The sequence below is a fragment of the Ambystoma mexicanum genome, chromosome 14 (assembly GCF_040938575.1).
Source record: "Ambystoma mexicanum isolate Mex_15411 chromosome 14, UKY_AmexF1_1, whole genome shotgun sequence".
Classification (NCBI taxonomy): Eukaryota; Metazoa; Chordata; class Amphibia; order Caudata; family Ambystomatidae; genus Ambystoma; species Ambystoma mexicanum.
Window position 1 is genome coordinate 27,681,698 of NC_090940.1, and position 12,989 is coordinate 27,694,686.

A 12,989-nucleotide genomic window follows, 5' to 3' on the forward strand; every position below is an offset into this window, starting at 1 on the left:
AGGGCCTGGAGGACTTGAGAGAGAGTAACCATCTTGAACTTGTCCTTCCTGAGGAGTTTGTTCAAACCGCGCAAGTCCATGATGGGTCTCAATCCCCCGTCTTTCTTCGAAATCAAAAAATAAGGGGAATACCATCCCATGTTCCGCTCCGCTACAGGCACCAGTTCTATGGCGCCTTTCTCCAGCAGAGCTTGAATTTCCTGCGCAAGGAGCGGATCCGGACTCTGGTGGATTGTCGCGAGGCCTGTGCCGAAAAGGAAGACAGTAGCCGTGGGTTATGATCTCCAGAACCCACACATCTGAAGTAATGGCTCGCCACTCTACAAGATGCTGCACCAGCCTTCCCCCAACCGGCGAACCATGGGACATGGCCTCATGACTGAGTGGGAGCGGCTGCGGCGTTACCTGAGGGCAAAGAGGCAACTGCCCGAGCGGCCTTGGCACCACGGGTACCCTGTCGTCCACCTCTGGTACCCCTGCGTTGGCCTCTTTGACTGCCAGCTCCTCTCGCTTTACTGAAGGACGAGTAATAGCGAAAGGAACCACCCCTCCACTGCTGTCCCCTAGGACGAAAAGGCGGAGGTTGGCGAACTGCAGCGCCCAACGACTTCGCTGCAGCTTTTGAGGTCTGCAACCTCTCAAGGCTCTCGTCAGCCTTGCTGCCAAAAAGGTGTTCACCGTCAAAGGGCATGTTGAGGACCCGGGACTGCACATCAGGAGCAAACCCCGACTTCCACAACCACGCAAACCTGCGTATCACGGTGCTCGCCGCCATGGACCTACTGACGCATTCAGCTAAGTCCAAACCCGACTGAACGGACTCACACATGGCATCCTTACCATTCTGGACCATAGCAAGGAAACCATCCTGTTCGTCCCCTTCGGGAATATGTTCAGCCGCTAACGCAACACAGTTCCACAGAGTGTGTGTGAAACGAGACAAGGCACAAATGGAGTTGGCCGCCTGAAGCGCCATACCACCAGAAGAAAACACTTTCTTCACCCAGCCATCAAAACGTTTGTCGTCCCTATCAGGAGGGATGGTAGGGTACGACGCCTGCTTTGCCGGGGCCGTGGCCGCCTGCACCACCAAACTCTCCGGAGTGGGTTGCCTGGTCAAGTAGCAGGGGTCGCTACTGGCTGGACGGTATTTTTGCGACAAGGATCTGCCCACCGCCGGGAGACTCTCCGGAGCAGTCCAAGCCGCCGCCACCCTTCTCTGTAAAGCCATATGGAACGGCAGTACCGGGTCAGTTGGGGGACCAACAACAAGGATGTCCGTTAGATCATCCTGCACAAACTCCCCTGGGGGAGCAGACCATCCCAAGTACTCAGAAACCCTAGCCATAAGGCGCCGGTACGAGGAATCGGCATGAGAGCCAGGCTCAGGCCTACAAAACTCCACCTCCGGAGAGGTGTCCAGTCCACTGGCAACATGCAGTGACTGCCTCAAATCGTCAAACTGACTATGGCCCGAGACAATTTAATCTGGAACCTGACTAGGAACAAGGCCATCAGAATCCTCATCCGCCTCTGAAATATATTCCAGGTGGCGAAAAGAAGGCACCCGAGAGTGCTTGCTCTTAACCAGAGCCTTCCTAGGGGGTTCTCCCGTGCCACGGGGTACCTCCGACACGAAAGGCGTCGATGGCGTCGAGCGAAACGGCGCCGGTGTCGAGAGAACAGGCATCGGTGCCGAGAGGATCGGCGTTGACGCTGAGGAAATCGGCGTCGACGTCAGATGCAGCGCCTCCAGCATCGGCGGCATCGACACAGCCCTCGAAGCCGGAGCCCCGAGCGTGTCCTTCGACGACCTGAGCGTCGACGGCTTCGACGACTTCCTCGAAGCCGGAGCCTCGAGAAAGCCTGTCGACGCCCTCGACGCCTCAGACGTCGATGTCTTCCTCGAAGACCTCACAGGTGCACACGGTCTCAAACGTGTCGAGGACCGGGACCTGGAACGGGTACGTCGAGAACGAGTCTCCTTGTCCGAACGGGACCTCTCCCGTGACTCGTGCCGACCACTCTTGCGAGCGGTGTCTCTCGACCTCTCACGACCGACCCCACTCGGGGGCGCGGACGGCTTAGTACCCTGCGACTCGAGAATCGCCAGCATTTTCTTCCTGAAGGAAGCCCATTCCTCCGGCGTCGCACGGCTGGTGGGGTAAGCGACGTGCCGGGCAGAGTCCTCCGAAGAGGACCTGGAAGACGACCGGTGTCGGCGCTTCCGAGAATGCCTCGAAGAGGCTGAGGAGTGGCGAGACCGACTCCTAGAAGGAGACCCACGAGACTTCCGACGATGACGCGGAGAGTCACCTCTCGAATCATCCGTCGAAAGCCCCGCAGACTTCGACTTCCGGGGCTTGGACACCCGACCTACCGACAACAACTTCTGACGTTCGCGTAAGGCTTTGGACGTGAGCGACTGGCAGTCGATACAGTCATCCGTGTCGTGGGCCTCGCCGAGGCACCAGAGGCAGGCGTCGTGCGAGTCCGTCACCGACATCTTGGACCCACACTCCCTGCACTTCTTGAAGCCCGGACGCGGGGTCGAAGACGAAGTAGAAGACATCTTCATACGAAGGATTTTCACAAAAACGAACAGGTTCGAAGAACCGAGAAGAACAGAACTCCAAAGATTCGAGGCGTTAACCGAGATTCACGAAGCAACACGTTCGCGGAAAAAACGGAACTGAGGCTACGGGCATCGTGCGTCCTACTTATCACATCGGATGACGTCGGACGAGGTCCTCGACGACGGCGCATCGACGTCATCGATGCAGGACGCAGAAAAAAGTTTCCGAAGCAGCACAGCTGTGGTGATTACATGTCATAGATATGGAATACGTCGGAGGACCCAATCCCCTCGAAATGCTTTTACGGCAAGTAATGCATTGTCTTCTGATGTTTGTTAAGAATCACATGCTGTGCATAGACTATCGAGCAGTACCCGGAGTTGGCGGTGGGTTATGAGAAGGAACAGTGGAGAAAAGATATCTTAATACTGCCTGTCCCACCTGGGAGTCAGATCTAGAGTGTGCATCTAGACAGTAGTGTTTTGTAAAGGTGTGTACAGAACTCCAGGTTTCCGCTTTGCTCAAGAGGGACATTTGCAATGAATGCTATGGAAGCCCCAGTGCCACGAGTAGAATGTGCTCTCGGCTTGGAAGGGTAGTTCTCTCTTAGCAGGAGTGTAACATAGAGTGATGCATTGGACAATCCATCTAGACATAGTGGATTTTGAAACTGCATCCCCTTCTCTTCCTGCTGCCACCGAGACGAAGAACTGATTAGTCTTCCTCAGAGGTCTGGTTCTTTCCATGTAGAACATGACCGCTCTGCGCACATCAAGTGTATGCAGACTTTCTTCTCCCAAATTGGAAGAGTTTTGAAAGAACGTTGGTAGTTCTATTGACTGGTTTACATGGAATTTTGAGATGAATTTCGGTGCAAACCTTGGGTGCGTGCTTAGAACCACTTTATCTTTGTGAACGGCTACAAAGGGGTCTAGAACAGAAAGAGCCTGTAGTTCACTTACTCTCCTAATGGAGGTGATAGCTATTAGAAAAGCAGTCTTAAGAGTGAGGTCTTTAAGAGTTGCTTTGTGCATGGGTTCAAAGGGTGAGCCCATGAGTTTGGCAAGTACCACATTCAGGTCCCAGCCGGGAGCTGGGTTAGCTATCGGGGGGTGTATTCTCTTTACTCCCTCCATGAAGGCTTTGATAACTGGGACTTTCCACCACGACACTTTAAGCTGGGAAGTGGTCTATGCAGAAAGTGCCGCTAGATGGACTTTAATAGAATTGAACACTAGACCTGAGTCCAGTAAATGGGTCAGGTAAAGGACAATTTGTGTGGGAGAGCAGTGGACTGGGTTGATGTTCTTACCTCTACACCAGATGACAAATCTCTTCCACTTGCTAGAATAGCAGTGGCGAGTGTTGGGTTTTCTAGCTTCTTTAAGAATATCCATGCATTTCTGAGGGAGTTGTAAATGGCCAAATTCTATGACCTCAGGAGCCAGGCTGCTAAATTCATGTTCTGTGGGCATGGGTGTAATGTCTTGCCCTTGTCCTGTGACAGCAAGTTGTACGGGCAGGACAGTTTCACTGGTGGGGACAGGGACATCTCCAACAGGTGCGCAAACCATGGTTGGCGGGCCCACATCGGGGCTATCAGTATCATGGTGACTGGTTCCTGGTGCATCTTGTGCACTATCTTGTTCAGCAGAGGAGTCGGGGGGGGGGGGGAAGCGTAAATAAATTTCCCTGACCATGGTATCCAGAGACCGTTCCCCTTGGAGCGGTTCTGTGGGTATCTGGAGGCGTAATCTAGGCATTGTGAGTTCTCCAGAGTTGCGAAGAGGTCTATTTATGGGAAGCCCCATTGTGTGAAGATGTCGAAGACGATGTCTTCGTGTAACCGCCATTCGTACTCTGAGGGCAGAGGGAAGTCTCTGCTGAGTTCGTCTGCTAGCAGATTGAGTTCCCCTGGTACATGTTGCGACAGTAGGAACATGTTGTGGTTGAGAGCCCACTTCCAGATATTCTGGGACAGCTTGGACAGTCCTGGAGAGTGGGTGCCCCCTTGCTTGTTGAGGTAGTACATGGCTGATGTGCTGTCCGTAAGGACCATCACTCTTTTCCCTTGTAGGTGTTCCTGGAAGGCTTTTAGTGCCTTGAACACGGCCAGTAGCTCCAGTAGGTTTATGTGCTTGGATGCTATGCTCGGAGACCACACTCCGTGAGCAGTCTGATGGGATAGGTGAGCCCCCCATCCTGTGAGGGATGCGTCTGTGGTTAGAGTGGCTTCCACTGCGGGTGTGGCAAAGGGTTTCCCTCTTACCAGGTTTTCCTTTGTCCACCACCGTAGCGAGAGAACCCAGGCCTGCGAGACCACCACTAGATCGTCCCATTGTCCGCTGGCCTGACACCACTGGCTGTTGAGCCACTCTTGCATTGGGCGCATGCGCAGGCACGCGTGAGGTACCAAATAAATACACAACGCCATCATTCCTAGCAATCGCATCGCTTTGCGCACCGTCACCTCCCGACCTGCCACATATTGGGGGATCTGAAACAGCATGTTTTGGACCCTCTGGTTGGAGGGGAAGACGAGGCCGTCCTTTGTTCGAATTAGAGCCCCTAGGAATTGTTTGACTTGGCTGGGGTCTAAGCTGGACTTCTTCTCGTTGATGGAGAAGCCCGGTTGGAACAAAAGGTCTACAGTCTTTTGGGTGTTTGAGAAGCATGTCTCGTAAGAATCCCCTGTTATGAGCCAGTCGTCGAGGTAAGGGTATACTGGGATGGATAACCTGCGCAGGTGGGCCACTGCCACTGCCAGTACTTTCGTGAATACCATTGGTGCAGATGCTATGCTGAAGGGTAGCACTATGAACTGGTAGTGTTTGCCCTCTATCATGAACCTGAGGTATTTTCTGTGCGCTGGCAACATTAAAATATGAAAGTATGCATCTTTCATGTCCAGTGTTGTCATGTAATCTCCCTGTGATAGCAGTGGGATCACTTCCTGTAAGGTCACCATACGAAACTTTTGGGGTTTGACAAACTTGTTTGCTGGGTGCAGATCTAATACAGGGCGCATGGTTAGATCCTTTTTGGGCACAAGGAAGTACACTGAATAAATACCTTCCGTTACCCGAGATAGAGGCACGACCTCTATAGCTCCTTTTTCCAGTAGCTGGTCCACTTCTTGGAGAAGGATGGCGAGGTGTTCTGGTGTCATGCGTCGTCCCCTCGGGTGTCTGTATGTTGGGGAACTGTTGAACTCTATACAGTAGCCGCGGGCTACGGTGGATAGTACCCAGCGGTCTGATGTTATTCCCTCCCATGCTGGAAGAAAGGATGTTAACCGGCCCCCGACCGGCGATGCATGGGAGGGGACCCGAATCTTCGCGCCACTTGGTGTTGTTGGTGGCTTGGGAGCCTCTAGGGGTGGAACCCCGACCTCTCCCCTTGCCACGGCGTTGACCTCTCTGATTGTACTGGCCACTATTACTTTGGTAGTTGTTGGCAGAATATTGAAGTTGTTGATTCTGTTGGTGGCGTTGGCCACGAAAAAAGCGTTTGTTGCCAAATCCCCGCCTGTTAGGGGGCTTTGAGATTTGGTCCAAGGTCTTTATGGTATCAAATTATTTTTTCGCATTTTCCAGTGCGTCGTCCACTGCCTTTCCAAAGAGGTTAGACTCTTCAATAGGCTTGTTAATGAGCGCCGCTTGCGTTTCCGCCTTAAACCCGGAATTGCGAAGCCAGACGTGGCGCTTCAGCAGAATTCCCTGTACCAAAGAGCGGCCAGCTGTTTCCGCTGCATCGAGGGTATTCTTAACGATGCATTGGTTGACCAGAGACTCTTCATTAACTGTAGACAGCAATCTAGTTTTTAGGGGTTCAGGGACTTCCTCGATGTCCTGCTTAAGCTTTCCCCATTGCGCATCAGCGTAGCTTGCCAGCAATGTGTTATTATTGGCAATTCTAGTTGAGAACGCTGCCGAGGTGGTAATTCTTTTGGCTAGGGCATAAAGCTTTTTCCCCTCTTTATCCGGGGTGCCTCGCTGGTAGACAGTGGAACCCCAGCCCTTTTCCTAGTGTTAGTCACCACTAAGGAGTCCGGGATTGAGTGACCCTTAATATATAGTGGGTCTGATTGAGAGGGTGAGAACAATTTTTCGATTCTTGGATTAACCCCTCTTACTAGTGCAGGGGTGGCCAGTGAAGGGTTGATTCGTCTCTTAACAGAGGCGAGTATTGGAATTGTTTGGCTGGTGGGGTTTTTTTCTTTGATAATCCTTTCCACAAAGTCAGTGTCTGGGGTGACCTCCCCAGTTTCGACCTCAAAATGTGCTGCTGCCTTCCTCAGCAGCGTGTTAAAGGTGGGCTGATCGTCAACAGGCGAAGGGTTCCTAACTGGGGTGGTCTGAGGAGACCTGATGTCTATAATGTCTGGCTCTGTAGACCCTGATGGTGACTGCCAGGGATTTGGGTCACCCTCACCTGGGTCTTCTTCGTACCCTTCCTCACTTATGTTAGTGTCCTCATGGAAGCCTTCTCCCTCTTGTTGGTTTCATCATTAATGAACTCCTCTCCTTCCTGGAAGTGAGTCTCCTCTTCGGTGAGGTCGTAAGAGTTCATATCCTCCTGAAAGGGTTTATAGAACAACTTCGGGTATTTAGCCCTTGGACTTTCTAGGAGTACCTCCCTAGGTCTTTTAGGTGTCCTATTTTCTGGAATCGCCATGAATCTGTCTAACTTGTCCATACAGGACTGGAACTTCTCTAAGGTCCACTGAGGTAGGCCAGAGTGGTCTGGGAGTGAAAAAGGAGTTTCTTCTCCTTGTATTCGCCTAGATCTGTCCCATAGCGCTGAAGATAAGGTGCCTTCGCCTTCTGAGAAGTGTTCTGGCAGGCTAGGGCTTTCCGTCGACGGTGGGAGCTGTCCCAGCCTACTTTCCGGCGCCTTCGGCGTTTCTTTGGCCTTGTGCGCGGTTTTCGGCGTGTCACTTGTCTGTCTCTGGCCGTCCTTAGAAGATATATACGCACGAGGCTTTCGGCGATCATTCTGTCTGCCGAGGGATCGCTCGCCGTCGCGCTAGGTCCCGTCGAGTCTTTACTGACAACGTGCGCACTCTTACGAGGCGCGTCGCGGCCTGAGGGTTTGGGGTTAGCGCCCTTATTTCCAGAGTGCCCGGTCGCCTGTCGCGGGAGCGGTGGCGGGGATGGCTGGCGACCCTTACGGTCGGCGGAAGACGCCGGTGGGCCCGGCGCCTCCGTTGGCGCTATGGCTGCCTTCGTCTTCGACTAATGCGTGCCGTGGGGTATGTGTTTATGAGATTTCTTGTGTGCGTCCTTGTTGCCAGGGTGTTCAGCCCCATAAGCTAGGCATGAGCCGGGCTTGTCGGGGCCGGGGACGGACGAAGAGGATAGATAACGCTCCCTCGAGAGGTCTACAACCTCCGTTAAGGAGGTCGTGTAATCACTGTCCTCGTCACATTCGGCGGCGGCAGCGGGCGAGGAATCTGACCTAGACATGGCATAGGCCGCCCACCTTTTGACCCTGCGGTCCTTTATCGTTTTGGGCTTAAGTAATTTACAGGCCGCACAGCCGTCCTCCTTGTGATCGAGGGGCAAGCAACGGTTGCACTGTTTGTGCTTGTCCTTCCAGGTATATTTGCCTTTGCAAAGTGGGCAAAACCTAAAGGGCGTCCTCTCCATAGCTGAGGGCAAGAAGTGTGATTACGACCTCGAAAGAGAGGGAGGGGAAAGAGAAAGGCATTCTCGGAGTGAAAAGAAAAGATCACACAACCCCACTCTCCCTACTGTGTAAGGCCGGCGAGGCCAGGCCACGTGTTCGGTGACGCCGAAGGATCTCCTCCGCTCGTCCTTCCGTCGAAGATCTTGCTCGGCGGAGAAACAGCTTGCAGCTTCGTCGAGGGAGGGATCTATGTGTTAGATATTAATAATAATAAACGATCAAGGGTCGAAGAAATGATTTTGCAATGTCTTTTGAGGAGCTCCGCATAGAGGCGACCAATAACTGGGTGGAAAAAAACAATCTGAGGGACCTCGACGTGTGAGGGATTGTGGGTACAACGCATGTCACTATAGGGATAGTGTTAAACACACGCCTTGTCGACGTCCCCTTTTCGACTACGAAAAAAACAAAATGCAATACTCCGCAGTGACCACTGGATGTCGGACTATGCACAGCATGTGATTCTAAGCAGATTAACAAACATCAGAAATTATATTATTGAACTGTCCTGAATGTACAAAATCAAGAGAAACTTTATTGCTTTTTATGTCTGAGTTTTTTATATGTAGTGTGGAAGGTTAAATTAACCAAATTCACTTAATGAAAAAAGAAAAAAAACATTTTTGTTGAATGAATCAATTTACTTTACATGTGAACACGTTTCGCTAAACCTAAATCAGAGAAAGGTTTCCCTGCACATCTTGGCTGTTCATTTCCAGTGTGAGGGTCAGATATTTTGGGACACAAGGACAGTTTACATAATTCTAATGACAAGACACAGACTAATCTTTTGCTTAAGTTTCCTAGGTAGGGAAACTCGCTTTAGGGTAGGGACAGAAAAGCCTTTATCCAACCCCTTTATTTTAATAAAGATGTCTAATGTCGAAAACATAACAATTTTGTATCCGCCTCTCATTTCTGACCCCTCACATCAGTCAACACACCTTATCCCTGACCTGCAATATAACTGTTATTTCAGTTTTGACTGAGACATACCTCTGCCAAGACATCTCAGTCCTGATCTGCGGCACCCCTACAATTCCAATACTAAGACCAGACACAACTCTCACATTGCCCCTAGTCCTGGCCTGCAGAACACCCGTTATTCCAGCACCGAGGTCCAAACACAGCTCGGCCACTGCATCTTGCTCCTGACTTCCAGAACACCTGGAATGGCCATACTGATATACAGCTCTGTCAAAGCACCTCAGTTCTAACCTGTAACACCCCTGTTTCAGTACGGAAATCAAATATGTACTTCAGCATGGCCGGCCTTAGCTCTGGCAGCACCACAGGAAACCCACCGCCCCCGCCGCCCCCATTTCCCTGCATCCCAGTGAAGGCGCGGCCACCATCAGCACAGGAGTTGGGAGCGTTTCACTTAAATGGAGTGGCCCAGGTCGCCCATGCAGTAGATGGGCCATGAACCTCAGAACCTATGGGAAATAAAATATTATTCCGATACTAAGACCCACACACAACTCCTCCAATGCACCGGACCCCTGACTTGCAGCAGCCTGCTCCTCCAGTTCTTTGACCGAACCACAGCTCTGCCAATGCACCTAAGAGCTGGTTTCTAGCACTCCTACCATTTAAGCCCTGTGATTCACAAGACTCCTCATAATGTACCTGAGTCCTGGACTTTCTGTGCAGAGTGCCGTTACATGGATATCGCTGTGTGTGCATGATATGGGCAGAGAACTTACGATCTGCGAGCGGCACCCCCTGCCGGTGATGTTGGCCACGTTCAGTCCATCGATCACAATGTCAAAGGCAGGACAACTGTGCACAAAATCCCGGAATTCCTGCAGCTCCTGGAATTGGAAGAGAGAGAGCAGGTCAATATGGATTCCCAAAGGAGGACAGAAGGGTGCATGTGGCCAGGGTAGTCTCTGGGCAATAAAGTGCCCGGCCGGGGCAACCTACTCAAATGCGCTCCCTTCCATACTGAAAACACTGCCCTGTCGCACAACGACCCCCAGCCTAGTGTATGCGTTAGGCTCTCTGCCCATCTCCCCCCAGCATAGTGTGTGTGTTTGGGTACTCTGCCCATCTCTCTCCCCGAGACTAGTGTATGTGTTAGGCTCTCTGCCCATCTCTCTCCCCAGTACAGTGTATGTGTTAGGCTCTCTGCCAATCTCTCTCCCCGAGCCTAGTGTATGTGTTAAGCCCTCTGCCTATCTCTCACACCAGTCTAGTGTGTGTGTTAGGCTCTCTGCCCATCTCTCTCCCCCAGCATAGTGTGTGTGTTTGGGTACTCTGCCCATCTCTTACCCCAGCCTATGATATATGTTTAGGCACTCTGCTCCTCTCTCACCCCAGCCTATGATATGTGTTTAGGCACTCTGCCCATCTCTAACCCCATCCTATGATATGTGTTAGGCAGTCTGCCCGTCTCTCACCCCAGCCTATTATATGTGTTTAGGCACTCTGTCCATCTCCCACCCCAGCCTATTATATGTGTTTAGGCAGTCTGCCCATCTCCCACCCCAGCCTATTATATGTGTTTAGGCACTCTGCCCATCTCTACCCCAGCCTATGATATGTGTTTAGGCACTCTGCCCATCTCCCACCCCAGCCTATGATATGTGTTTAGGCACTCTGCCCATCTCTAACCCCAGCCTATGATATGTGTTTAGGCACTCTGCCCATCTCCCACCCCAACCTATTATATGTGTTTAGGCACTCTCTCCATCTCCCACCCCAGCTTATTGTATGTGTTTAGGCACTCTGCCCATCTCTAACCCCAGCCTATGATATGTGTTTAGGCACGCTGTCCATCTCCCACCCCAGCTTATTGTATGTGTTTAGGCACTCTGCCCATCTCTAACCCCAGCCTATGATATGTGTTTAGGCAGTCTGCCCATCTCCCACCCCAGCCTATGATATGTGTTTAGGAAGTCTGTCCAGCTCCCACGCCAGCCTATTATATGTGTTTAGGCACTCTGCCCATCTCCCACCCCAGCCTATTATATGTGTTTAGGCACTCTGGCCATCTCCCACCCCAGCCTATTATATGTGTTTAGGCACTCTGGCCATCTCCCACCCCAGCCTATTATATGTGTTTAGGCACTCTGCCCATCTCCCACCCCAGCCTATTATATGTGTTTAGGCACTCTGCCCATCTCCCACCCCAGCCTATTATATGTGTTTAGGAAGTCTGGCCATCTATAACCCCAGCCTATGATATGTGTTTAGGCACTCTGCCCATCTCGAACCCCAGCCTAGGATATGTGTTTAGGCACTCTGCCCCTCTCTAACCCCAGCCTATGATATGTGTTTAGGCACTCTGCCCATCTCTAACCCCAGCCTATGATATGTGTTTAGGCATTCTGCCCATCTCGAACCCCAGCCTATGATATGTGTTTAGGCACTCTGCCCATCTCTAACCCCAGCCTATGATATGTGTTTAGGCATTCTGCCCATCTCCAACCCCAGCCTAGGATATGTGTTTAGGCACTCTGTCCATCTCCCACCCCAGCCTATGATATGTGTTTAGGCACTCTGTCCATCTCCCACCCCAGCCTATGATATGTGTTTAGGCAGTCTGTCCATCTCCCACCCCAGCCTATTATATGTGTTTAGGCACTCTGCCCATCTCTAACCCCAGCCTATGATATGTGTTTAGGCACTCTGTCCATCTCTAACCTCAGCCTATGATATGTGTTTAGGCACTCTGCCCATCTCCCACCCAAGCCTAATATATGTGTTTAGGCAGTCTGCCCATCTCTAACCCCAGCCTATGATATGTGTTTAGGCACTCTGCCCATCTCCCACCCCAGCCTATGATATGTGTTTAGGCACTCTGCCCATCTCTAACCCCAGTCTATGATATGTGTTTAGGTACTCTGCCCATCTCTAACCTCAGCCTATGATATGTGTTTAGGCACTCTGCCCATCTCTAACCCCAGCCTATGATATGTGTTTAGGCACTCTGCCCATCTCTAACCCCAGTCTATGATATGTGTTTAGGTACTCTGCCCAACTCTAACCCCAGCCTATGATATGTGTTTAGGCACTCTGGCCATCTCTAACCCCAGCCTATGATATGTGTTTAGGCAGTCTGTCCATCTCCCACCCCAGCCTATTATATGTGTTTAGGCACTCTGCCCATCTCTAACCCCAGCCTATGTTATGTGTTTAGGTACTCTGCCCAACTCTAACCCCAGCCTATGATATGTGTTTAGGCACTCTGCCCATCTCTAACCCCAGTCTATGATATGTGTTTAGGCACTCTGCCCATCTCTAACCCCAGCCTATTATATGTGTTTAGGCACTCTGTCCATCTCCCACCCCAGCTTATTGTATGTGTTTAGGCACTCTGCCCATCTCTAACCCCAGCCTATGATATGTGTTTAGGCACTCTGCCCATCTCTAACCCCAGCCTATGATATGTGTTTAGGCACTCTGTCCATCTCCCACACTAGCCTATTTTATGTGTTTAGGCACTCTGTTCAACTCCCACCCCAGCCTATTATATGTGTTTAGGCACTCTGTCCATCTCTAACCCCAGCCTATTATATGTGTTTAGGCACTCTGTCCATCACCCACCCCAGCCTATGATATGTGTTTAGGCACTCTGTCCATCTTCCACACTAGCCTATTTTATGTGTTTAGGCACTCTGTTCAACTCCCACCCCAGCCTATTATATGTGTTTAGGCACTCTGCCCGTCTCTAACCCCGGCCTATGATATGTGTTTAGGCACTCTGCCCATCTCCCA

The 12,989-nt window shown here is 51.5% G+C and overlaps 1 protein-coding gene across 1 annotated transcript in view; it reads right to left on the bottom strand.

The window, feature by feature from the left end:
* Nucleotides 1–12,989, bottom strand: part of PRORP (protein only RNase P catalytic subunit) — a 206,862-nt gene that overhangs the window by 81,673 nt on the left and 112,200 nt on the right. Inside the window, exon 4 of the mRNA XM_069638445.1 lies at nucleotides 9,974–10,081. Within this exon, the coding sequence (XP_069494546.1) occupies nucleotides 9,974–10,081 (108 nt within the window). The remainder of the gene's footprint in view (nucleotides 1–9,973; nucleotides 10,082–12,989) is intronic.